At 47.9% G+C, this 25553-nt stretch overlaps 1 protein-coding gene across 3 annotated transcripts in view; it reads left to right on the top strand.

Moving 5' to 3' along the window:
• The window catches only part of LOC139531642 (phospholipid-transporting ATPase IB-like), an 87118-nt gene that overhangs the window by 24159 nt on the left and 37406 nt on the right, over nt 1-25553 (top strand). For 2 of the 3 annotated variants that reach the window (XM_071328284.1, XM_071328285.1), the window contains exons 3-23: nt 511-610; nt 836-934; nt 1218-1263; nt 1406-1446; nt 2597-2670; nt 2862-2931; nt 3045-3172; nt 7640-7751; nt 7926-8094; nt 8185-8312; nt 8402-8479; nt 8587-8720; nt 8801-8876; nt 8994-9099; nt 9288-9370; nt 9474-9523; nt 9596-9665; nt 9775-9859; nt 10039-10178; nt 13768-13906; nt 14729-14793. In XM_071328284.1, coding sequence (XP_071184385.1) covers nt 511-610; nt 836-934; nt 1218-1263; nt 1406-1446; nt 2597-2670; nt 2862-2931; nt 3045-3172; nt 7640-7751; nt 7926-8094; nt 8185-8312; nt 8402-8479; nt 8587-8720; nt 8801-8876; nt 8994-9099; nt 9288-9370; nt 9474-9523; nt 9596-9665; nt 9775-9859; nt 10039-10178; nt 13768-13906; nt 14729-14793 — 1993 coding nt within the window. Of the gene's footprint in view, nt 1-510; nt 611-835; nt 935-1217; nt 1264-1405; nt 1447-2596; nt 2671-2861; nt 2932-3044; nt 3173-7639; nt 7752-7925; nt 8095-8184; nt 8313-8401; nt 8480-8586; nt 8721-8800; nt 8877-8993; nt 9100-9287; nt 9371-9473; nt 9524-9595; nt 9666-9774; nt 9860-10038; nt 10179-13767; nt 13907-14728; nt 14794-25553 lie in introns of those variants that run through there. The other variant, XM_071328286.1, reaches the window with a different exon arrangement.

Here is a 25553-nt window from a genome sequence, read left to right as displayed (position 1 = left end):
TCAGTAGCTCTCACGTCATTCACTGTTAACGATATGAGAACTATCCAGAACATCCCTAACAGGTCTAGTGACCATCAACCAGTACACAAATGAGTGTCACAAATAGCACACTGGAAATCATGTGCATTACAGAAAAGGGAAAACATAAATATGCTAATCATTGTTTTAATTACTATTAACTTTATTAATCTTAAATATTCCCGTTTCACCGCCAGAGGACATTTTGAGTCTAATTGTGTTGTCTCTGTAATGGGGTTTCATGTGCATCGATCATTTTAGTGGAGATTTTTGACAAATGTTTTGAAGAAGGGATTTAAACTCTAGTGACTACCTCTGTGTTACCCTGGAGAACACAGAGAAAAAAGAAAATCAAACTCCCTATTTTTGACTACAGTATACTCACAGCCCAAGGGGGATTACTTTTTTGGTGTGCGTATTTGTGTTTCATTACCGTGGTGACTAACCCTGTGTTGTACATGTATCCCTCCTCCTACTTCTCCTCCTTCTCAGTACCACTAAGTACGGGGTGCTCACCTTCTTGCCTCGTTTCCTGTACGAGCAGATCCGCCGGGCCGCCAACGCCTTCTTCCTCTTCATCGCCCTGATGCAGGTAGGCCACGCCCACTACATGTGGTTTACTCTGGAGGGTGCAACGTCCTAGAGCGTTCAGATAGAAATGTGTTGTCAAGACAAGATATGATTCTCTGTGGAGTAGAACTATGAAACAAATCAGCTCTATCCATTACATTTCTATCTGTAACCTGCACTGACAGCCTGACCGTGTCTAACCAAACCGTCAGCGTTTCCTCAACATTGTCTCTGCGTTCTTCCTCAGCAAATCCCTGATGTGTCTCCTACGGGTCGTTACACCACTCTAGTACCACTCATCTTCATCCTCACTGTGGCCGGGATCAAAGAGATCATAGAGGACTATGTAAGTAGGACGGTCACAGGTCAGCAGAGACAGGTCAGCAGAGACAGGTCAGCAGAGACAGGTCAGCAGAGACAGGTCAACAGAGACAGGTCAACAGAGACAGGTCAGCAGTCGCAGGTCATCTCCTCCGCTGTGGAACAACACCCTGCAGAGTTTATAAATCTCCCCCTCTGTTCCAAAACAATTGCTTAGCCAGCACAGAGCCATTCTTGTGCATCTAATGTGAAAGAAAAAGGGAGGGAGACTGGTAAGGAGCTCACACCCCCTCTCTGTCTCTTTACAGCAAAGACACAAGGCAGACAACACAGTCAACAAGAAAAAGACCACAGGTATTGGACATGTGTGAAGCCGTGCTAGTCAGTTTCATGAGTGAATTCCATGTGGCTTAAGGGAATAGACAGTTGTGCTTTAGGAAAGAGCAGCAGTATATGACATGTTTAGGCTAACAGCTCTGTTGTCTTTGTGTCTCAGTTCTGAGGAATGGAGCCTGGCAGACCATCATATGGAAACAGGTACCATTACCCTCATCCTCTCAACAGCCTGTCTGACTAGTGGTTACAGATGGAGCCCACACTTTCCACAACACACAACCTGAACATGGAAAAAGTCCTAACTTTAGTTGCAGCCTGTAACTAGGGCCCAGAGTTTTTCCTCATCAGGTGATATGGTGAAGGAAAACTCTGGGCCCTAGTAATAAAGACTGCATGGCTCATTCTGTACCTCTCCAGAATGTTCTCTGGCATCTTTCTCCACGTTGTTGAGTATCCTTTGTATCTAATGCTGAGCAGCTTGCTCTGACTGAGGGACGCGTCAAACATTCACAGTAAAGCTACTTGCTGCTCACTGTCACTTTCTTTCTCCCTCTCTCCACCCTCCCTCTCTCTCCCTCCTCCACCCTCCCCCTCTCTCCCTCCCCCTCTCTCCCTCCACCACCCTCCCCCTCTCTCCCTCCACCACCATCCCCCTCTCTCCCTCCACCACCATCCCCCTCTCTCCCTCCACCACCATCCCCCTCTCTCCCTCCACCACCATCCCCCTCTCTCCCTCCACCACCATCCCCCTCTCTCCCTCCACCACCATCCCTCTCTCTCTATCTCTACCATCCCTCTCTCTCCCTCTCTCCCTCTCTCCACCACTCTCCCTCTCTCTCCCTCTCTCCCTCTCTCCACCACCCTCCTTCTCTCTCCCTCTCTCTACCTCTCTCCACCACCCTCCCTCTCTCTACCTCTCTTCACCACCACCCTCCCTCTCTCTCCCTCTCTTCACCACCACCCTCCCTCTCTCTCTCTCCCTCCACCACCACCCTCCCTCTCTCTCTCTCCCTCCACCACCACCCTCCCTCTCTCTCTCTCCCTCCACCACCACCCTCTCTCTCTCCCTCCACCACCACCCTCTCTCTCTCCCTCCACCACCACCCTCCCTCTCTCTCTCTCTCCCTCCACCACCACCCTCCCTCTCTCTCTCTCTCCCTCCACCACCACCCTCCCTCTCTCTCTCTCTCCCTCCACCACCACCCTCCCTCTCTCTCTCTCTCCCTCCACCACCACCCTCCCTCTCTCTCTCTCCCTCCACCACCACCCTCCCTCTCTCTCCCTCCACCACCATCCATTTTCAATGTCATTCTGACCTCATGCTGTTGCATTGCTGCGTCCTGGCCACAAGGTGGCAGTAGGAGACATAGTGAAGGTGACCAATGGGCAGCATCTTCCAGCTGACATGGTCATAGTGTCCTCCAGGTTGGTTTGCGGTCTTGTGTTTTTGTGTGGTCAGTGTTAGTTAAAGTAGTGTTTGATCAGTATTGTCAGGGTAGTAATAGGGGAGGCATTGAGGGTTGTCACCATTATGTTTGATCAATGATTCAATAATGTCATTTGACCGTTGCATAGATGAATGTTGTGGTAAAGTTGGACTCCATCTCTCTCCACAGTGAGCCTCAGGCCATGTGTTATACTGAGACCTCCAACCTGGACGGAGAAACCAACCTGAAGATCAGACAGGTGAGACGTGTGCGGAATGACCCCCAACGCTGTGCTTTATCAACCTCCGGAGGAGCTGGTGATGGGACTGTGTTTGTGTACCTGCTCTAACAGGGTGTGTGTGTGTATTTCAGGGTCTCCCTCTCACAGCTGGTCTCCAGTCTCTGGAGGAGCTGATGGGTCTCTCTGGCTGTCTGGAGTGTGAAGAGCCCAACAGACACCTGTATGACTTCACTGGGACTCTACGACTGGACAACCAAAAGTACTGAGCGCTCTCTCTCTCTCTCATTATTTTTGAATTTTTGGGGTTTACTGCCAGGGCCCACGTCTGCCAGTACTGCTCTAGCAGGTCCAGGCTCTGCTGTAGGCCATGTGCTGTGGGTGACAGCAGGCGCAGGTCATCTGCGAAGAGTAGGCATTTAACCTCTGAATTGTGGAGACTAACACCAGGGGCTGAGGATTTTTCTAGAATAGTGGCCAATTCGTTGATGTAAATATTGAAGAGTGCAGGGCTCAGATTGCATCCCTGACGAAGGCCCCGCCCCTGGTTAAAGAATTCTGTTATTTTCTTGACAATTTTGATGCTGCATGTATTGCCAGTATACACTGATTTTATTATGTCATATGTTTTACCCCCTACACCACTTTCAATAACTTTGTAGAACAGTCTTGTATGCCAAATAGAATCAAATGCTTTTTGGAAGTCGATAAAGCAAACGTACATTTTGGTATTATTTTGGTTGACATGTTTATCTATCAGGGTGTGTATGGTGTAAATATGATCGGTCGTGCGATGTTTTGGTATAAATCCAATTTGGCTTTTACTCAAGACATTGTGCTTATTAAGGAAGTTCAGAACTCTTACATTTATAATACTACAGAAAACCTTCCCCAGGTTACTGTTCACACAAATGCCTCTAATTGTTACATGCTGACCAGACTACTTGCGCGCGTGCGTTCGCCATCGCGAGCATGTTGATTTTGTCCATTCACACCAGACGCGATCAGGACGTGCAGGTTGAAATATCAAAACTAACTCTGAACCAATTATATTCATTTGGGGACAGGTCAAAAAGCACTACACATTTATGGCAATTTAGCTAGCTAGCTTGCTGTTGCTAGCTCATTTGTCCTGGTATAAAAACATTGGGTTGCTATTTTACCTGAAATGCACACGGTCCTCTACTCCGGCAATTAATCCACAGATAAAAGGGTAAAAGTTTGTTTTGAGTAATATCTCCTTCTTCAGGCTTCTTCTTCTTTGGACATTATATGGCAGTTGGCAACCAATGTTAGGTGCATTACCACTACCAGCTAGAGTGTGGACCTCAGTTCATCTTTCAATCACCCACGTGGATATATGCTCCTAAAAACCAATGAGGAGATGGGAGAGGCGGGACTTGAAGCGCGTCAAGCGTCACAAATAGAACCAAGTTCTATTTTAGCTCCTGGCTACGCGGATGCTCGCACACGACGCAAGCAGTGTGGCCAGCATGTTAGGGTCAAATTTGTCTCCATTCTTAAAGATTGGGGTTATGAGTCCTTGATTCCAGATGTCAGGGAAATAACCTACACTCAGGATCAAATGAAACAGTTTTAATATAGCCAGTTGAAAGTTTGCACTAGTGAATTTGAGCATCTCATTTAGGATTCCATCAGGTCCACATGCTTTTTTAAATTTGAGGCCTGAAGTTTCTTATAGAGCTCATGGTCAGTAATTGGGGAGTCCAATGGATTTTCATTGTCCTTCATAAATGTTTCTACTCCATTAAACTTCTAATGAATTTGGCATTGTTCTGCGTTTGCATCAATGTGAACAGTGTTGTAAATGGCTCGTCCATATCTCTCCATTTTCTATCGCTAATTCCTCTAGATTAGATTTCTTTTAGGTTTTTCCAATTTTGCCAGAAGTTGTTTGTGTTTATGGACTCCTCACTGTCAGATTCTTGCTGTTGTACTGTGCTTTTTTTGCTTCTGAGTGTACTTCTATAGAGTTTTAAAGTCTCACAGTAATTAAGGTGTAATTCATCATTATTGGGGTATCTGTGCTTTTGTTTTTTTCCTTATAATTCTACAATCTGCATCAAACCAGTTGTCATCTGTGGTCTTTTTTGGTTCGTTTTTTAAAATCAATTTCAGTTGTGCTTCTTTTGCCGTTTGCCTGAATTTATTGTTAATGTTTTTTTACTGCTAGATTGATGCCTTCTTTACTGTGAGTGGATGTGGTATGCAGAAAGTTATCTAAGAGTGTTTGGATTTTTTGGTTACTGGTTGCTTTCTGGTATTCTTCTGTGCTGTTTTGGGCCCATCTGTATGAATTTCTGATGTTGTACAGCTTACTGAGCTGTGAATGTGTGGTTGTTTCCAGGTCTGTTCTTTTGAGGAACAACGTCATTTGGCTGTGATCAGACAGAGGTGTTAGTGGCTTGATGGTGAATGAGCTGAGAGAGAAAGGGTCAATGTCTGTAATCATATAGTCTACCGTGCTGTGGCCAAGAGGTGAGCAATAGGTCAATCTCCCCAACGAGTCGCCCCGTAACCTACCATTGACAAAGTACAGACCCAGGCTTCAACAGAGCTGCAACAGATCCCTTCCGTTTTTGTTGACGGTGCTGTCACTGTTGTTTCTATGGGGGAGATTAAGACCGTTAGAAACAGTATGGCCTGTAATAAAGCTGTCCCCTCGTGTGCTCGTTAGATCAGGTAGTGTTCCTGTGTGCACATTTGTGTCCCCACAGATGAGCACATTTCCCTGGGCCTGGAAATGGCACGTTCAAGGGTGGGGAAGATCTCCTCTCAGTAATATAGTTTTAACCAAATGTGATATTTAGGGGATCAATTAGATTTTGTAGTTGGGATTGTAGAAAATGATCAATCCTCCAGAGTCTCTGCCTCTTGACAGAGCTGTGTTTCTGTGACGGCACAATTACCTCTCTGTAGCCTGTGGGACAGTGAGTGACAATGTCAGCCTTACACCATGTCTCCTGCAGAATGATGACGTCAACATCTTTAAGATTTTATTTAAACTCCTGTACAAAACTCTTCAGCCCAAAGGTTGATGAGTTTAGGCCCTGAATGTTTTCATGTTGCAAAAAGAAAGAATAGCACAGTCAGAAATACAGTAACTACTAACTACTGAGTTGTTCAGAGTAATAAACAGAATAACAGTCAGAAATACAGTAACTTCTAACTACTGAGTTGTTCAGAGTGATAAACAGGATAACAGAAATACAGTAACTACTAACTGCTGAGTTGTTCAGAGTGATAAATAGGATAACAGAAATACAGTAACTACTAACTACTGAGTTGTTCAGAGTGATTAACAGGATAACAGAAATACAGTAACTACTAACTACTGAGTTGTTCAGAGTGATTAACAGAAATACAGTAACTACTAACTACTGAGTTGTTCAGAGTGATTAACAGGATAACAGTCAGAAATACAGTAACTATTCATCGAACAAGTAAACTTTTAGTACAGTAGCTGTGTGTTTAGTGCTGATGTATTGGAGGAGCTGTTTAATCTCACTCAATCCTCCAGAGTTCTCCTGTCCTCTGGGGCTTCCTCTCTGGTCTGGTAGAGGTGGTGGTCTGGTGTGGGGTAGTAGGCTGGGCCCGGTCCAGTCTGGCTGCGCCGATGGAGGTGGTGATGCTCTGGTGGTGGGTGGGACCTGTGGGGTGTGCTGTGTCTGGGGGGGCCTGGGGCTCCTTGTTGGTGCAGTGGTCTGGTAGGGGGCTCTGGGTGGTCCTCTGTCCAGTGCGGTATAGGGTGTCTACCAAGTGCCACTTGCTTTAGAGACTTGACAAACATACCTACTGTCTGCTTCCCCGGGTGGGAGTGGTCGTGCAGGTGCTTTGGGGTGATTGTTGGGGTGGTGAGCAACATACACGTTCGTGAGTAGGCCACACCCTCTGGTGATGTCAGCATTGACCTTCTGAATGGTATATGGGATGAAAGTCTTTGCGGGGCAGCAGAGAGGAGATGGTGATGTGGGAGGTGGGGAACCACTCAGAGGCCCTCTACTCTGTAGACCAGGCTGCCATCTCTCTCCGGCTCTTCTCACAGGTTGTTGGTGCGTGTGTGAATAATAATGCGGCTTTGTGTGCCAAAGTCAGGCTGGGACAGGATGTGGAGTGCATCCTGTGTTTTTGGGCACCATATTTTGGACACCTTGTGGTGGGGGAAGAGTTTATCCTCTTGGATGAATTTCCCATTTGAGTCAATGAGGATGGCCCCCTCAGTGAGTTTTACCAGAGTAGTGGATTTACGGCTGGGGCTTGGTCTGGGGCAGGGTACAGTGAGGGGTGTGTCTGGGGCTGGGGTACACAGGGTCTGGGTACAGTGAGTGGTGTGTCAGGGGTTCCATAGAGCTTCTCTCTGTAGTAGGTGTCCCCATGTGAGCCTCCTTGTTGACTGGGGGTGTGTATAAGGGGTGGTCGGTATGGGGGGGTGGTAAGGAGTATCTCAGTCACTGCTGCTGCGTTGAATTTAATTAGTTTTTTTTAAACTCACACTCTGTCAATCTTTTCCTCCTGTGTTGATCGTCAGTTGTACAATTTGATTACCTATATATTTTTTGCTAATTTAATCTTATTAATCTCACTCTTAGCAACCAGAAGTCAGGAGCTGTTCGTCTGCATGACTGCCCCTCTCTCTCTCTGAACACACACCTAACATAGGATTGCATCATTTTGAACCTCCACCTGCTTGTCACTGTTCTCTTTCCAGTGCGGTTCCTCTGGGTCCTGACCAGGTGCTGCTGCGAGGTGCCCAGCTCAGGAACACACAATGGGTTGTGGGTATTATAGTCTACACTGGACATGACTCCAAACTGATGCAGGTGAGACATTTCAAGCCTTGAATCAAGCAAATCTAAACTAATACTGTAAAAGAGGCTGTAGAGTTTGCTGTTCTGTCTCCATAGTGGTCGTCTGAGTTCCTGAACTCTGTGCCATTTGGGGTGTTTTGTAGTTCCACATGAAGGATGTAATAATGTGGTGAATGTTCCTTCCAGAACTCGACCAAGGCCCCTCTGAAGCGTTCTAACGTGGAGCGGGTGACCAACGTCCAGATCCTGGTGCTGTTCTGCATCCTCCTGGTGATGGCGCTAGTGAGCTCTATAGGAGCCTCCATCTGGAACAAACAACATACTGAGGAGGCCTGCTGGTACCTGTCACGCGCCGGTGAGAATACACACACACCCCTGGACACACACATGCCTCTTAGTCATTTATTCTTCTTCCATACAACCGTGTGTGTGTGTGTGTCTACAGGTGACATCTCCACTAACTTCTGGTATAACCTGCTGACCTTCATCATCCTCTACAACAACCTCATCCCCATCAGCCTGCTGGTCACTCTGGAGGTGGTCAAGTTCACACAGGCACTCTTCATCAACTGGGTACGCACGGACGCAGGCTCGTGTGTGTTTAGAGAGCGTTTGGCTGTCTTTAGATGTCTTTCATCCAACTTCTCTGTGTTTGGTGTCAGGATGTGGAGATGTACTACGCGGAGACAGACACACCCGCCATGGCTCGAACATCCAACCTCAACGAAGAACTGGGCCAGGTGAGGATGGACTCCACCAATCTTTATCATGTTCACATCCGGGCTCAACCAATCAGAGTTGATTCCTGTTGTGAACTGATATCCTTCCTTTTTCCCCTCTCTCCCAGGTGAAGTATCTGTTTTCTGATAAGACAGGAACTCTCACCTGTAACGTCATGCATTTCAAGAAGTGTACCATCGCTGGAATCACATACGGCCACTTCCCTGACCTAGATGTTGATCGTTCCATGGAGGACTTCAGGTCAGTAACCTTGGCTGTGCTTTATTTTAGTTTTATGTAGTTAGTGTCAATTAGTAGTGTTTAATTCTGTCTCCTCTCAGCCCCCTGCCGTCCAGCAGTCTTAACTCCACAGAGTTTGATGACCCCACTCTCCTCCAGAACATTGAGAAGAGCCATGTAGGTGTTCCCCTTCTGTCATGATAATTATTATACTGAAAGAGATTGACACTGGGCTGTGTATGACTGCTCTCTTTCTCTTTGTTGCTCGCTCTCTCTCTCATTCCCTCTCTCCAGCCGACCTCTGCTCAGATCTGTGAGTTCCTGACGATGATGGCGGTGTGTCACACCGTGGTTCCAGAGAGAGAGGAGGACCAGCTTATTTACCAGGCCTCCTCGCCAGGTAGACAGCCTATCACGACGCAGCTTATACACCTAGGAGCCAATCATAACTCGGCTACTAGACAGTAGAGCCAATCACATCCAAGCTACTACACCTTAGAGCCAATCACATCCAAGCTACTACACATTAGAGCCAATCGAATCAACTCAACATGTATGTGCACTGCATGTGCGTTTTCATTTCCTCAGATGAAGGAGCTCTGGTGAAAGGAGCCAAAGGTCTGGGCTTCGTTTTCACAGCAAGAACTCCTGGCTCAGTTATCATGGAAGCTGTAAGTGTGGGTTTGAGACACGGGATGGAGTGCGTCATTTGAAGAAAGGTAAATATTCATCCTCTTCTCTGTTGAATTCTTTCTATTTGTTTGTGTCTTTCAGAGGGGGAAGGAGAAGAGCTTTGAGCTGCTGAATGTGCTGGAGTTTTCAAGGTAAGTAAAACCACACACAATCACGACACACACACATTCACAGACACTTAACAGTCATTCCCTTTTCTACAGTAACCGTAAGCGCATGTCTGTAGTGGTCCGAACCCCCGATGGGAAACTGCGTCTGTACTGCAAGGGAGCAGTGAGTATAACCCCAGTCATTGAATGCACCACCGTTTATTCCCATAGTGGCATTGCTCATATTGAAGATGAACCGGCGCGTGTTGATGATGTCATGGTGTGTGTTTCAGGATAATGTGATCTTTGAGCGTCTCACTGATGCGTCTCAGTACAAAGAGTTGACCATGGCACATCTGGAACAGTTCGCCACCGAGGGTACGTCCTTTCTCTTTTTAAATGTGCTGGTCATATTTGTTCCTGCTAGCTTTTGTCTACGTTCTCTTACCTTTTTACCATCTTTTTCTCTGCAAGATTCATTTTCCCCTTTCACCCCCTTTTTATTATCTACATTATTACTACTGTATTACATGTTGACCTTGTCCCCCCCCCCCCAGGTCTGCGGACTCTGTGTTTCACCTATGTTGATCTGGAGGAGGGGGTATATCGGGAGTGGCTGAAGGAGTACACTCGGATTAGCACTATCATTAAAGACCGGGCCCAGAAACTAGAGGACTGCTATGAACTGCTGGAGAAGGTAAGGGTTAAGGTTGGGCTTAGCGGTTAGTGATTAGCATTGCATGTGTAGTTAGATATTGCAAAGATATATCTCTGTACTGTTTAGCATGGTGAGATAGTGACTACCCCTCACTCCATCCCCTTCAGTCAGTGTGTTGGTAAGATGGTGACTACCCCTCACTCCATCCCCTTCAGTCAGTGTGTTGGTAAGATGGTGACTACCCCTCACTCCATCCCCTTCAGTCAGTGTGTTGGTAAGATGGTGACTACCCCTCACTCCATCCCCTTCAGTCAGTGTGTTGGTAAGATGGTGACTACCCCTCACTCCATCCCCTTCAGTCAGTGTGTTGGTAAGATGGTGACTACCCCTCACTCCATCCCCTTCAGTCAGTGTGTTGGTAAGATGGTAACTACCCCTCACTCCATCCTCTTCAGTCAGTGTGTTGGTAAGATGGTGACTACCCCTCACTCCATCCCCTTCAGTCAGTGTGTTGGTAAGATGGTGACTACCCCTCACTCCATCCTCTTCAGTCAGTGTGTTGGTAAGATAGTGACTACCCCTCACTCCATCCCCTTCAGTCAGTGTGTTGGTAAGATGGTGACTACCCCTCACTCCATCCTCTTCAGTCAGTGTGTTGGTAAGATGGTGACTACCCCTCACTCCATCCCCTTCAGTCAGTGTGTTGGTAAGATGGTGACTACCCCTCACTCCATCCCCTTCAGTCAGTGTGTTGCTGGGTTGGTAAGATGGTGACTACCCCTCACTCCATCCCCTTCAGTCAGTGTGTTGGTAAGATGGTGACTACCCCTCACTCCATCCCCTTCAGTCAGTGTGTTGCTGGGTTGGTAAGATGGTAACTACCCCTCACTCCATCCCCTTCAGTCAGTGTGTTGGTAAGATGGTGACTACCCCTCACTCCATCCCCTTCAGTCAGTGTGTTGGTAAGATGGTGACTACCCCTCACTCCATCCCCTTCAGTCAGTGTGTTGGTAAGATGGTGACTACCCCTCACTCCATCCCCTTCAGTCAGTGTGTTGCTGGGTTGGTAAGATGGTGACTACCCCTCACTCCATCCCCTTCAGTCAGTGTGTTGCTGGGTTGGTAAGATGGTGACTACCCCTCACTCCATCCCCTTCAGTCAGTGTGTTGGTAAGATGGTGACTACCCCTCACTCCATCCCCTTCAGTCAGTGTGTTGCTGGGTTGGTAAGATGGTGACTACCCCTCACTCCATCCCCTTCAGTCAGTGTGTTGCTGGGTTGGTAAGATGGTGACTACCCCTCACTCCATCCCCTTCAGTCAGTGTGTTGGTAAGATGGTGACTACCCCTCACTCCATCCCCTTCAGTCAGTGTGTTGCTGGGTTGGTAAGATGGTGACTACCCCTCACTCCATCCCCTTCAGTCAGTGTGTTGCTGGGTTGGTAAGATGGTGACTACCCCTCACTCCATCCCCTTCAGTCAGTGTGTTGGTAAGATGGTGACTACCCCTCACTCCATCCCCTTCAGTCAGTGTGTTGCTGGGTTGGTAAGATGGTGACTACCCCTCACTCCATCCCCTTCAGTCAGTGTGTTGCTGGGTTGGTAAGATGGTGACTACCCCTCACTCCATCCCCTTCAGTCAGTGTGTTGGTAAGATGGTGACTACCCCTCACTCCATCCCCTTCAGTCAGTGTGTTGCTGGGTTGGTAAGATGGTGACTACCCCTCACTCCATCCCCTTCAGTCAGTGTGTTGCTGGGCTGGTAAGATGGTGACTACCCCTCACTCCATCCCCTTCAGTCAGTGTGTTGGTAAGATGGTGACTACCCCTCACTCCATCCCCTTCAGTCAGTGTGTTGCTGGGTTGGTAAGATGGTGACTACCCCTCACTCCATCCCCTTCAGTCAGTGTGTTGCTGGGCTGGTAAGATGGTGACTACCCCTCACTCCATCCCCTTCAGTCAGTGTGTTGCTGGGCTGGTAAGATGGTGACTACCCCTCACTCCATCCCCTTCAGTCAGTGTGTTGCTGGGTTGGTAAGATGGTGACTACCCCTCACTCCATCCCCTTTAGTCAGTGTGTTGCTGGGTTGGTAAGATGGTGACTACCCCTCACTCCATCCCCTTCAGTCAGTGTGTTGCTGGGCTGGTAAGATGGTGACTACCCCTCACTCCATCCCCTTCAGTCAGTGTGTTGGTAAGATGGTGACTACCCCTCACTCCATCCCCTTCAGTCAGTGTGTTGGTAAGATGGTAACTACCCCTCACTCCATCCCCTTCAGTCAGTGTGTTGCTGGGTTGGTAAGATGGTGACTACCCCTCACTCCATCCCCTTCAGTCAGTGTGTTGCTGGGTTGGTAAGATGGTGACTACCCCTCACTCCATCCCCTTCAGTCAGTGTGTTGCTGGGTTGGTAAGATGGTGACTACCCCTCACTCCATCCCCTTTAGTCAGTGTGTTGCTGGGTTGGTAAGATGGTGACTACCCCTCACTCCATCCCCTTCAGTCAGTGTGTTGCTGGGCTGGTAAGATGGTGACTACCCCTCACTCCATCCCCTTCAGTCAGTGTGTTGCTGGGCTGGTAAGATGGTGACTACCCCTCACTCCATCCCCTTCAGTCAGTGTGTTGGTAAGATGGTGACTACCCCTCACTCCATCCCCTTCAGTCAGTGTGTTGGTAAGATGGTGACTACCCCTCACTCCATCCCCTTCAGTCAGTGTGTTGGTAAGATGGTAACTACCCCTCACTCCATCCCCTTCAGTCAGTGTGTTGGTAAGATGGTGACTACCCCTCACTCCATCCCCTTCAGTCAGTGTGTTGCTGGGTTGGTAAGATGGTGACTACCCCTCACTCCATCCCCTTTAGTCAGTGTGTTGCTGGGCTGGGTAGTTTGTCCAGCAGAGGGCAGAGTGGTCCCACTTATCAACTGTTGAGAATTATGACCTCTCAGTACTGAAGAATCCCTGTTTCCCCAGAGGAAACCCCCCCCCCCCCCCCCCCCTCTCTCTCTCTCTGTGTGTGCTAACACCAGTCGGTCACTCCCCTAAGGTGTCAACAGTACAGACACCCTGTAACCCAGAGGACATCTCCAGTATACATCTGGACATGATCATGTCTGTGGTCATTAATAGTCTGGACATGGCAGCTGTAGACACAAAAATAATTCTGAGAGTGTATTCATTGAGGCTGGCCATTAGGAAGGCACATGACTCCACAGCTGCCTTTGTTTGGCTATAATGAGAGGCAGGACTCCAGTAAAGAGGGGTTTTGAGAGACGGCCCAGAGGAGAGGAGGGGGAAGGTGATGGGATAAAAGTGAGGGAAGAGGAAGGGGTTGAGGTAGACTGGAAGACTACAGAGATAATTACCCTCACCAGTCTGCCAAGAGCCCCTTAAAACTGGTGTGTGGGTGTGTATGTTTGACTACATGACTTTGTTTGCGTGTTTTAATAGAGTTCAAAATAAATGTTTGGGAAACATTAAGACTTTCCCCATGCTGCTGTTTGACCCACATACAGAGACATGATACACACCACTTCTTACACTCTAATGCTTCTACTGCCCAGCCTGTCTCATCAACTTGGTTGTAGCTTAAGAGCCCCCCCCCCCCCCCCCCTCTTTCTCTCTGTAGGATCTGTTGTTGTTGGGGGCCACAGCTATAGAGGACCGTCTCCAGGCAGGGGTCCCTGAGACCATCGCTACTCTGATGAAGGCCGACATCAAGATCTGGGTCCTCACCGGAGACAAACAGGAGACCGCCATCAACATAGGTGAGAGCGAGAGGTGCATGGAGGGAGAGAGAGCGAGAGGTGCATGGAGGGAGAGAGAGAGAGAGGTGCATGGAGGGAGAGAGAGCGAGAGGTGCATGGAGGGAGAGAGAGCGAGAGGTGCATGGAGGGAGAGAGAGCGAGAGGTGCATGGAGGGAGAGAGAGCGAGAGGTGCATGGAGGGAGAGAGAGCGAGAGGTGCATGGAGGGAGAGAGAGCGAGAGGTGCATGGAGGGAGAGAGAGCGAGAGGTGCATGGAGGGAGAGAGAGCGAGAGGTGCATGGAGGGAGAGAGAGCGAGAGGTGCATGGAGGGAGAGAGAGCGAGAGGTGCATGGAGGGAGAGAGAGCGAGAGGTGCATGGAGGGAGAGAGAGCGAGAGGTGCATGGAGGGAGAGAGAGCGAGAGGTGCATGGAGGGAGGGAGAGAGAGCGAGAGGTGCATGGAGGGAGGGAGAGAGAGCGAGAGGTGCATGGAGGGAGGGAGAGAGAGCGAGAGGTGCATGGAGGGAGGGAGAGAGAGCGAGAGGTGCATGGAGGGAGGGAGAGAGAGCGAGAGGTGCATGGAGGGAGGGAGAGAGAGCGAGAGGTGCATGGAGGGAGGGAGAGAGAGCGAGAGGTGCATGGAGGGAGGGAGAGCGAGCGGGAGGTGCATGGAGGGAGGGAGAGCGAGCGGGAGGTGCATGGAGGGAGGGACAGAGAGCGAGAGGTGCATGGAGGAAGAGAGAGCGAGAGGTGCATGGAGGAAGAGAGAGCGAGAGGTGCATGGAGGAAGAGAGAGAGATGTCTCTTTCTGTGCTGAATCTGGTATTGTATTCTCTGTCTCAGGCTACTCCTGTCGTCTGGTGACCCACGGCATGTCCCTCCTCATCGTCAACGAGGACTCACTGGATGTGAGTACATCTTCCTCACCTCTTCCACCCAGCCATCTCCTCATCTTCCACTCCCTCCTCCCTCTCCTCTTTGGGTCTGTGTGGGCTCTAGAGTGTTACCGTGGGAATCGGGGTGTGGCAGAGTAGAGATTGGTGTGTGTGTCTCTTTGTCTGCTCACAGGTGGAGGTAATTAAGGTGTCTGGTGTCTTCCTGGAGAAAGAGATGAAAGACACATAGTGCTGTATCGCTTTCTCTCCTCTCATCCCGGTCTCTCTCTCACACACACACACACACACACACACACACACACACACACACACACACACACACACACACACACACACACACACACACACACACACACACACAGACACACACACACAGACACACACACACAGACACACACACACACACACACACACAGACACACACACAGACACACACACACAGACACACACACACACACACAGACACACACACACACACAGACACACACAGACACACACACACAGACACACACACACACACACACACACACACACACACACACACACACACACACACACACACACACACAGACACACACACACACACACACACACACACACACAGACACACACACACACACACACACACACACACACACACACACACACAGACACACACACACACACACACACACACACACACACACACACACACACACACACACACAGACACACACACACACACACACACACACACACACACACACAGACACACACACACAGACACACACACACACACACACACACACACAAACACGTTGGCATAGGAGACACTCTATAGAACACAGAATGCTCTGGTCAGATTCCATTTCAACCTGTGAATTAGGCTGGCTGAGTTGAGGGTCTGTGTTTGTTGTTTTCATGTAGAGTCTGCTGATTCTAAGTGGCTGGATTACCGTCATGTGAGAATAAACACACACTCCGTCTCAGCAGTGGTGTAAAGTACTTAAGTAGAAATACTTTGAAGTACTATTTAAGTATTTTTTTTGTTATCTTTACTTTACTATTTATATTTTTGACAACTTTTACTTCAGTACATTCCTTAAGAAAATAATGTACTTTTTACTCCATACATTTTCCCTGACACCCAAAAGTACATTTTGAATAGGTAACAGGACAGGAAAATGGTCTAATTCACACACTTATCAGGAGAACATCCCTGGTCATCCCTACTGCCTCTGATCTGGCAGACTCACTAATCACACATGCTTCATTTGTAAATGATGTCTGAGTGTTGGAGTGTGCCCCTGGCTTTCCACAAACTAAAAAAAACAAGAAAATGGTGCCCTCTGGTTTGCAAAATTAAAAGCAATTTGAAATGATTTATACTTTTACTTTTGATATTTAAGTATATTTAAAAACAAATGCTTTTAGACTTTTATGCAAGTAGTATTTTTTATTTATTTGACCTTTATTTAACTAGGTAAGTCAGTTAAGAACAAATTCTTCTTTTCAATGACGGCCTAGGAACACTGGGTTAACAGTCAGCTCGGGGATTCGATCTGGCAACCTTTCAGTTACTAGTCCAACGCTCGAACCACTAGGCTACCTGCCGCCCTATTTTACTGGGTGACTTTTACTTAAGTCATTTTCTAATAAGGGATCTTTACTTTTAAGTATGACAATTGGGTATTTTTTCCACCACTGCGGCACAGTCTGCATGTTTTAGTGGAGATAATTTGTCTGTTAGACAGATAGTCTGCAGATGGCAGACAGGGTTACAGCCTCTACACTCCATTGTGTCTCAGACTGTGTGTACGAAGAGGGATGTGTACTGATGTGTAGGTAGTGTGTGTGTGTGTGTGTGTAGGTAGTGTGTGTGTGTAGGTAGTGTGTGTGTGTGTAGAGTGTGTGTGGGTAGAGTGTGGCTAGGGAAAAGTACACACTTCCATAAGAGAATGAGAGGGAAAGGGAGACCGGTTTCCAGTTAAGTACAGTAAAATGCTTTTCTTGACAATGAGACCATTCAGTAGCACTGTAATTAGTCAGACTGAGTCTATTCAATTAAAACCTTAACTGACGTTAAGGGACCACTCCAACGTAACATTCCTGTCACCCTGAAATTCAACCAATAACAGTTGGCTTTATTTCATCCCTCCTACTGTAAATATTGTTTTGTTGACTTAGTATATACTAATTCAAATACGCATTCTTGTAGCTTAATGTGAAGGATGATTGGGCCCTTACCTTGTTGAGTGGGACTGAGTGCCCAGAGAGCTGTGGTGAGAGGACAGGCCCAGAGAGCTGTGGTGAGAGGACAGGCCCAGAGAGCTGTGGTGAGAGGACAGGCCCAGAGATCTGTGGTGAGAGGACAGGCCCAGAGATCTGTGGTGAGAGGACAGGCCCAGAGATCTGTGGTGAGAGGACAGGCCCAGGGAGCTGTGGTGAGAGGACAGGCCCAGGGAGCTGTGGTGAGAGGACAGGCCCAGGGAGCTGTGGTGAGAGGACAGGCCCAGGGAGCTGTGGTGAGAGGACAGGCCCAGGGAGCTGTGGTGAGAGGACAGGCCCAGGGAGCTGTGGTGAGAGGACAGGCCCAGGGAGCTGTGGTGAGAGGACAGGCCCAGAGAGCTGTGGTGAGAGGACAGGCCCAGGGAGCTGTGGTGAGAGGACAGGTCACCACCGATGAAAGCAGGCAGACTTATCTCACATCACACTTAAAATAACTGATTGAGGTTCAGGTTAGAGCCACCACTGTGTGTGTAGCGTGTATGTAACATGTGTAGGTGGGTGGGTTTGTGTTTGTTAGGGAGAGCAGGAGCAAATATATATGTATTATACAAATATAATTCCTAGGAGCGACATTGCAGTGTATCTCTTGTCCTAGTTTACCACTCCTTCTCCTTCCCCTGCTTTTTTTCACTTTGTTTCTTTAGTTTTTCGGAGGTGAGGCTCATCTCTGTTGATCTTGTGGTTGGTAGTCAGGCGGATGTCTCCCTCCCTCCCCTCTTTTCTTCCCCCTTTCCATGTCTCCTTCACGCTGCTATCTATACATCTGTCAGCAACCCCTCTGTACACAGGAAGAGACGTGTGTTTGTGTTTTATGTGCGAGATAAACATCTGGAGGTAAAAGGGAGAGAAAAAGTGAAATAGATTAAGAGAGAGAGAAAGAGGGAGGGGAACTGAAGAGAGGGAGCAAGAAAGAGAGGTAGAGGTACTGGAGAGAGAGGAAGAGGTCCCAGACAGAGGGGTAGAGGAAGAGGTCCCAGACAGAGGGGTAGAGGAAGAGGTCCCAGACAGAGGGGTAGAGGTACTGGAGAGAGGGGTAGAGGTACTGGAGAGAGGGGTAGAGGTACTGGAGAGAGGGGTAGAGGTACTGGAGAGAGGGGTAGAGGTACTGGAGAGAGGGGTAGAGGTACTGGAGAGAGGGGTAGAGGTACTGGAGAGAGGGAAAAATGAAGCCATCTGAGGGTGATGAGTGAGGAGGGAAATGTGATCTCCTTTTGGTGCTCCCTTTCGTCAAAACAAACCCTCTAAGCAATGCCTCCTGGGTAAACATGGCGGCCTGTGACGGTTACACAGTGACAGGTCCATCTGTCACCTTTATATCAAATATATCACACACACCAGTCTTTACAGTAGAGGTGGTGGCTTTTACAGATCAGGCTCATAGTGTTGGATATACATTTCATCAATCTTACCCACAACCCCCCTCTGTCCTGTCACACCGCCCGCATTACAAGTCAAACACAAACCTCTTCACTGTGCTGCTCATTAATCATCACACGCACACTACACAGCCAAAAGTATGTGGACACCTGCTCGTCGAACATCTCATTCCAAAATCATGGGCATTAATACATAGTTGGTCCCCCCTTTGCTGCTATAACTGCCCCCACTCTTCTGGAAAGGCTTCCCCCTAGATGTTTGAACATTGCTGCGGGGACTTGCTTCCATTCAGTCACGAGCATTAGTGAGGTCGGGCACTGATGTTGGGCGATTTGGCCTGGCTCGCAGTCGGCGTTCCAATTCATCCCAAAGGTGTTTGATGGGGTTGAGCCAAGCGTCAGTCAAGTTCTTCCACACCGATCTCGACAAACCATTTCTGTATGGACCTGGCTTTGTGCACAGGGGCATTGTCATGCTGAAACAGGAAAGGGCCTTCCCCAAACTGTTGCCACAAAGTTGGAAGCACAGAATTGTCTAGAATGTCATTGTATGCTGTAGCGTTAAGATTTCCCTTCTCTGGAACTATGGGGCCTAGCCCGAAACAGAGAACTCATTTTCACTGCTCCAGAGTCCTGTGGCGGTGAGCTTTACACCACTCCAGCAGACGCTTGGCATTGCACATGGTGATCCTAGGCTTGTGTACTGCTGCTCGGCCATGGAAACCCATTTCATGAAGCTCCCGACGAACAGTTCTTGTGCTGACGTTGCTTCTAGAGACAGTTTGGACCTTCGGTAGTGAGTGTTGGAACCAAGGACAGACAATTTTTTACGCGCTACGCACTTCAGTACTCGGCGGTCCTATTCTGGGAGCTTGTGCGGCCTACCACTTTGCGGCTGAGCCGTTGTTGCTCCTAGATGTTTCCACTTCACAATAACAGCACTTACAGTTGACCAGGGCAGCTCCAACAGGGCAGAAATTTGACGAACTGACTTGTTGGAAAGGTGGCATCCTATGACGGTGCCACGTTGAAAGTCACTGAGCTCTTCAGTAAGGCCATTCTACTGCCAATGTTTGTCTATGGAGAATGCATGGCTGTGTTCTCGATTTTATACACCCGTCAGCAGCGGGTGTGGCTGAAATAGCAGAATCCAGTAATTTGAAGGGGTGTACACATACTTCTCACCATGTGGATAAAACACTTCTCTCTTTGATAAAGACACTATGTAGTCACTTGTATAATCTCACTATTTATGGTCAAAGTTTATACCAGCCTTGTGTGTGTGTGTGTGTGTGTGTGTGTGTGTGTGTGTGTGTGTGTGTGTGTGTGTCTGCAGGGGGATGTGTGCAGGGAGGAGTGTGTGTGTGGGTCTGTCAGGCAGGGGGTGTTTGTACAGATGCTTGGCTGATAATTAAGCGCTGTATTAAATCTCACTGGTGACAGAATCTGCACTTTAGATATGAGCGTGTCTGTCTCCTCCCCCCTCTCTCACCCACCCTCCCCTTTTTACTCATTCACCCACCCTCCCACATGCTAACCGTACCCCCCCATATACCCCCTCACACATACTAACCATACCCCCCATATACCCCCCATATACCCTCTCACACATACTAACCATACCCCCCATACCCCCCTCACACATACTAACCATACCCCCCATATACCCCCCTCCCACATACTAACCATACCCCCCATATACCCCCTCCCACATACTAACCATACCCCCCATATACCCCCTCCCACATACTAACCATACCCCCCATATACCCCCTCCCACATACTAACCATACCCCCCCATATACCCCCTCACACATACTAACCATACACCCCCATATACCCCCCTCCCACATACTAACCATACCCCCCTCCCCCCTCCCACATACTAACCATACCCCCCATATACCCCCTCCCACATACTAACCATACCCCCCATATACCCCCTCCCACATACTAACCATACCCCCCATATACCCCCTCCCACATACTAACCATACCCCCCCATATACCCCCTCACACATACTAACCATACACCCCCATATACCCCCCTCCCACATACTAACCATACCCCCCATATACCCCCTCCCACATACTAACCATACCCCCCCATATACCCCATCACACATACTAACCATACACCCCCATATACCCCCTCACACATACTAACCATACACCCCCATATACCCCCCTCCCACATACTAACCATACCCCCCATATACCCCCTCCCACATACTAACCATACCCCCCATATACCCCCTCCCACATACTAACCATACCCCCCATATACCCCCTCCCACATACTAACCATACCCCCCATATACCCCCTCCCACATACTAACCATACCCCCCCATATACCCCCTCACACATACTAACCATACACCCCCATATACCCCCCTCCCACATACTAACCATACCCCCCATATACCCCCTCCCACATACTAACCATACCCCCCATATACCCCCTCACACATACTAACCATACCCCCCCATATACCCCCCTCCCACATACTAACCATACCCCCCATATACCCCCTCCCACATACTAACCATACCCCCCATATACCCCCTCCCACATACTAACCATACCCCCCATATACCCCCTCCCACATACTAACCATACCCCCCATATACCCCCTCCCACATACTAACCATACCCGCCTCCCACATGCTAACCATTCCCCCATATACCCCCCTCCCACATGCTAACCATTCCCCCCATATACCCCCCTCCCACATACTAACCATACACCCCCATATACCCCCCTCCCACATACTAACCATACCCCCCTCCCACATACTAACCAATACCCCCTCTCCCTCACATACCCCCCTCCCCCTCACATACCCCCCCCCTCTCAACCTCCCCCTTACTCATTCTACTCTCACCTCACTGCCTCACTAACGTACCCAACTCCCTCATTCTCTCTTGCGTGTGTGTGTGCGTGCGTGTGTGTGCATGCGCTGAGAGAAGGTGATCTGTGATATGTCACACCATCTGAACCTTTCTGCCCAGCTCTAAATATAAACCTGAGAAGATTCCACACAAGAGCCTGAGAGAAAGGTTTACAGCGTGTCTGCAAATGTGCACCTATGTGCAAGTGTGTGTGAATCTGTGTTCGAGCTTGTTCCCAGCGCAGATACATATGAAAAATAACATTTTGCTTGGAACTGAAAATGCCTTTACTGAGAGATCTGTCATTCGGTGACATGGAAAAATGTACAGTACTTGATTGCCCCCAAAAATAGGGAGTTATTTGTATGAGAGGAATTCATGCAGTGACTTCAGAGACGCCGGTCATTTTACAGTCTGCAGTATCTCTTAACTGTAGATATGCAGGACAATCCAAATGGTTAGTTTTACATTAAGAAAGATATGGGGTGTTAAAAGTTACATAAAGCAATGATGTATGATGATTTACAGTTTACTAATGACTGTTTGACAATGATTTCTAATCAGTTAATACGTGTTAGTTTCCGCTCTGTTAGCTAGTGTGTGTGCTTGTCTCTCTGCTGTGACAAGTAGCTGTGGGTTATTAGCACCAACGTGTTAGGCCATTACACTGTTTGCTTCCAGTTGGACTCATTGAGGTGTGTGTGTGTGTGAGAAGCGCAGTGTGTTGGTTGTTGCTTGGGGAGTGTAATTGTGATGATGTAGGTAGGCTGTAATATCTCATGATATTGTGACGGCCCTCTACACCAAACTACCTCATAATAACAGTGTGACTGCCCCTCTACACCAAACTACCTCATAATAACAGTGTGACGGCCCTCTACACCAAACTACCTCATAATAACAGTGTGACGCCCCTCTACACCAAACTACCTCATAATAACAGTGTGACGGCCCCTCTACACCAAACTACCTCATAATAACAGTGTGACTGCCCCTCTACACCAAACTACCTCATAATAACAGTGTGACGGCCCCTCTACACCAAACTACCTCATAATAACAGTGTGACTGCCCCTCTACACCAAACTACCTCATAATAACAGTGTGACTGCCCCTCTACACCAAACTACCTCATAATAACAGTGTGACGGCCCCTCTACACCAAACTACCTCATAATAACAGTGTGACGGCCCTCTACACCAAACTACCTCATAATAACAGTGTGACGGCCCCTCTACACCAAACTACCTCATAATAACAGTGTGACGGCCCCTCTACACCAAACTACCTCATAATAACAGTGTGACGGCCCCTCTACACCAAACTACCTCATAATAACAGTGTGACGGCCCCTCTACACCAAACTACCTCATAATAACAGTGTGACGGCCCCTCTACACCAAACTACCTCATTATAACAGTGTGACGGCCCTCTACACCAAACTACCTCATAATAACAGTGTGACGGCCCTCTACACCAAACTACCTCATAATAACAGTGTGACGGCCCCTCTACACCAAACTACCTCATAATAACAGTGTGACGGCCCCTCTACACCAAACTACCTCATAATAACAGTGTGACGGCCCCTCTACACCAAACTACCTCATAATAACAGTGTGACTGCCCCTCTACACCAAACTACCTCATAATAACAGTGTGACGGCCCTCTACACCAAACTACCTCATAATAACAGTGTGACGGCCCCTCTACACCAAACTACCTCATAATAACAGTGTGACTGCCCCTCTACACCAAACTACCTCATAATAACAGTGTGACGGCCCCTCTACACCAAACTACCTCATAATAACAGTGTGACTGCCCCTCTACACCAAACTACCTCATAATAACAGTGTGACGGCCCCTCTACACCAAACTACCTCATAATAACAGTGTGACGGCCCTCTACACCAAACTACCTCATAATAACAGTGTGACTGCCCCTCTACACCAAACTACCTCATAATAACAGTGTGACGGCCCCTCTACACCAAACTACCTCATAATAACAGTGTGACGGCCCCTCTACACCAAACTACCTCATAATAACAGTGTGACGGCCCTCTACACCAAACTACCTCATAATAACAGTGTGACAGCCCCTCTACACCAAACTACCTCATAATAACAGTGTGACTGCCCCTCTACACCAAACTACCTCATAATAACAGTGTGACGGCCCTCTACACCAAACTACCTCATAATAACAGTGTGACGGCCCCTCTACACCAAACTACCTCATAATAACAGTGTGACGGCCCCTCTACACCAAACTACCTCATAATAACAGTGTGACGGCCCTCTACACCAAACTACCTCATAATAACAGTGTGACGGCCCCTCTACACCAAACTACCTCATAATAACAGTGTGACGGCCCCTCTACACCAAACTACCTCATAATAACAGTGTGACGGCCCCTCTACACCAAACTACCTCATAATAACAGTGTGACTGCCCCTCTACACCAAACTACCTCATAATAACAGTGTGACTGCCCCTCTACACCAAACTACCTCATAATAACAGTGTGACGGCCCTCTACACCAAACTACCTCATAATAACAGTGTGACGGCCCCTCTACACCAAACTACCTCATAATAACAGTGTGACGGCCCTCTACACCAAACTACCTCATAATAACAGTGTGACGGCCCCTCTACACCAAACTACCTCATAATAACAGTGTGGGTGTTATTTGAAGTAATCCTGACGACAGGCACAAGGTTCTTCATTTTTTAATTGAGATTCTTACCTAGAAATTGTTGAAGGTTAATTTATGAATGCCTCTGGATTAGAGCATCTACTATGTTAATAAAATGTAAATGTACATTTATAGATTTATTTTATTTTTATTGTTTTGAGAAAATGTCATGTTTGTGTTTAATCTTTGATTCCCAGAATGAGGAGATTCCGCTGGGGCAGATGGATGGGACTTTATCTGACTGTGCCCCTAAACACAAGCACATGCTCACATTCTCACACAGTCACACACACACAGGGACTTTGATTTGCAGAACTCTGACAACTGGTAATATCCTTTCATTCTCTTTGTTTTACTCTCCCCTTGTTTGGGAGAAGGTAAATACAAACAGGACTTCTGGACTAGAAGAGAAACACAGTCCAAGGCTGAGAGAACAAGCGAGGAGATTTATCAAGAGAGAGGAGCGACAGCACGTGTGTGTGTGTGTGTGTGTGTGTGTGTGTGTGTGTGTGTGTGTGTGTGTGTGTGTGTGTGTGTGTGTGTGTGTGTGTGTGTGTGTGTGTGTGTGTGTGTGTGTGTGTGTGTGTGTGTGTGTGTGTGTGTGTGTGTGTGTGTGTGTGTATACATTTTGGAGGGAAGCAGGGGGAAAAAATAATGTTGGTCTGGGCGAAAGAAAGGGAGTGCGTGTGTGATTGGTGTGTAGTTTCTCCCACACTCTGGTCAGTTGACAGAGGGGTCATATCAGATCACAGGGATGAGCTTGGGTCATCTGACTGGAAATAATCCTGTCTTCTCTGTGGGTTCATTGAATCCATAAAGTCTGTATTCAAATCAGATTTGATTGCGGGCGTAGTGAAATGCTTGTGATCCTAGCTCCTACAGTGCAGTAGTATCTAACAATACACAACAATAACACATGAATCTAAAAAGTAAAAGAATGGAATTTAGAAATATTTCTACGATCAATGTTTGTGCCTGGGACTGTGGTTTTACAGTCTACATCTATCTGACGTTATATACTGAACATTGTGAAAGTGTGTGTCTGTTTACAGTTTGAATGTACAGTGTATACATGTTCTGTAATCTGTGTGTGTGGATTAAGTATGTATCCTGTGTGTGTGTGTTCTCCTGTAAGTGTGTGTGGGCTGTGTGGTTGTGTTGTGTGTCTGCCTGGCCACATGGTTCTCATTAGAGGCGATGGGATGTTTGTTTTCTCTATTAGTCTGCTCCTTTATTATCAACAACTCCTTCAAAACTGCCCCAAACTACAGCCCAATAAACAGGTCTAACAAACACAACCAGGACTGCATAAACTGTGTGTGTATGTATTTAAATGTGTGTTTCAGACTTCAGATTGTGTTGCTACTGATGTATAGAGGTTTATATTGCCCCAGGCAGCAACCTCATTATGATATGGATATCTCCTTCTCCCTGCCTCACTCAGTCCTTCCCTTTCACAATATTGGCCTTTCTTTGTCCCTCTACTGTCTCACTCTCTCCTCTTTGTCCCTCTACTGTCTCAC

The sequence above is a fragment of the Salvelinus alpinus genome, chromosome 10 (assembly GCF_045679555.1).
Source record: "Salvelinus alpinus chromosome 10, SLU_Salpinus.1, whole genome shotgun sequence".
Lineage (NCBI taxonomy): Eukaryota > Metazoa > Chordata > Actinopteri > Salmoniformes > Salmonidae > Salvelinus > Salvelinus alpinus.
Note: the sequence above shows the minus strand (reverse complement) of the source record. Positions and strands in the feature narration are given on the sequence as shown.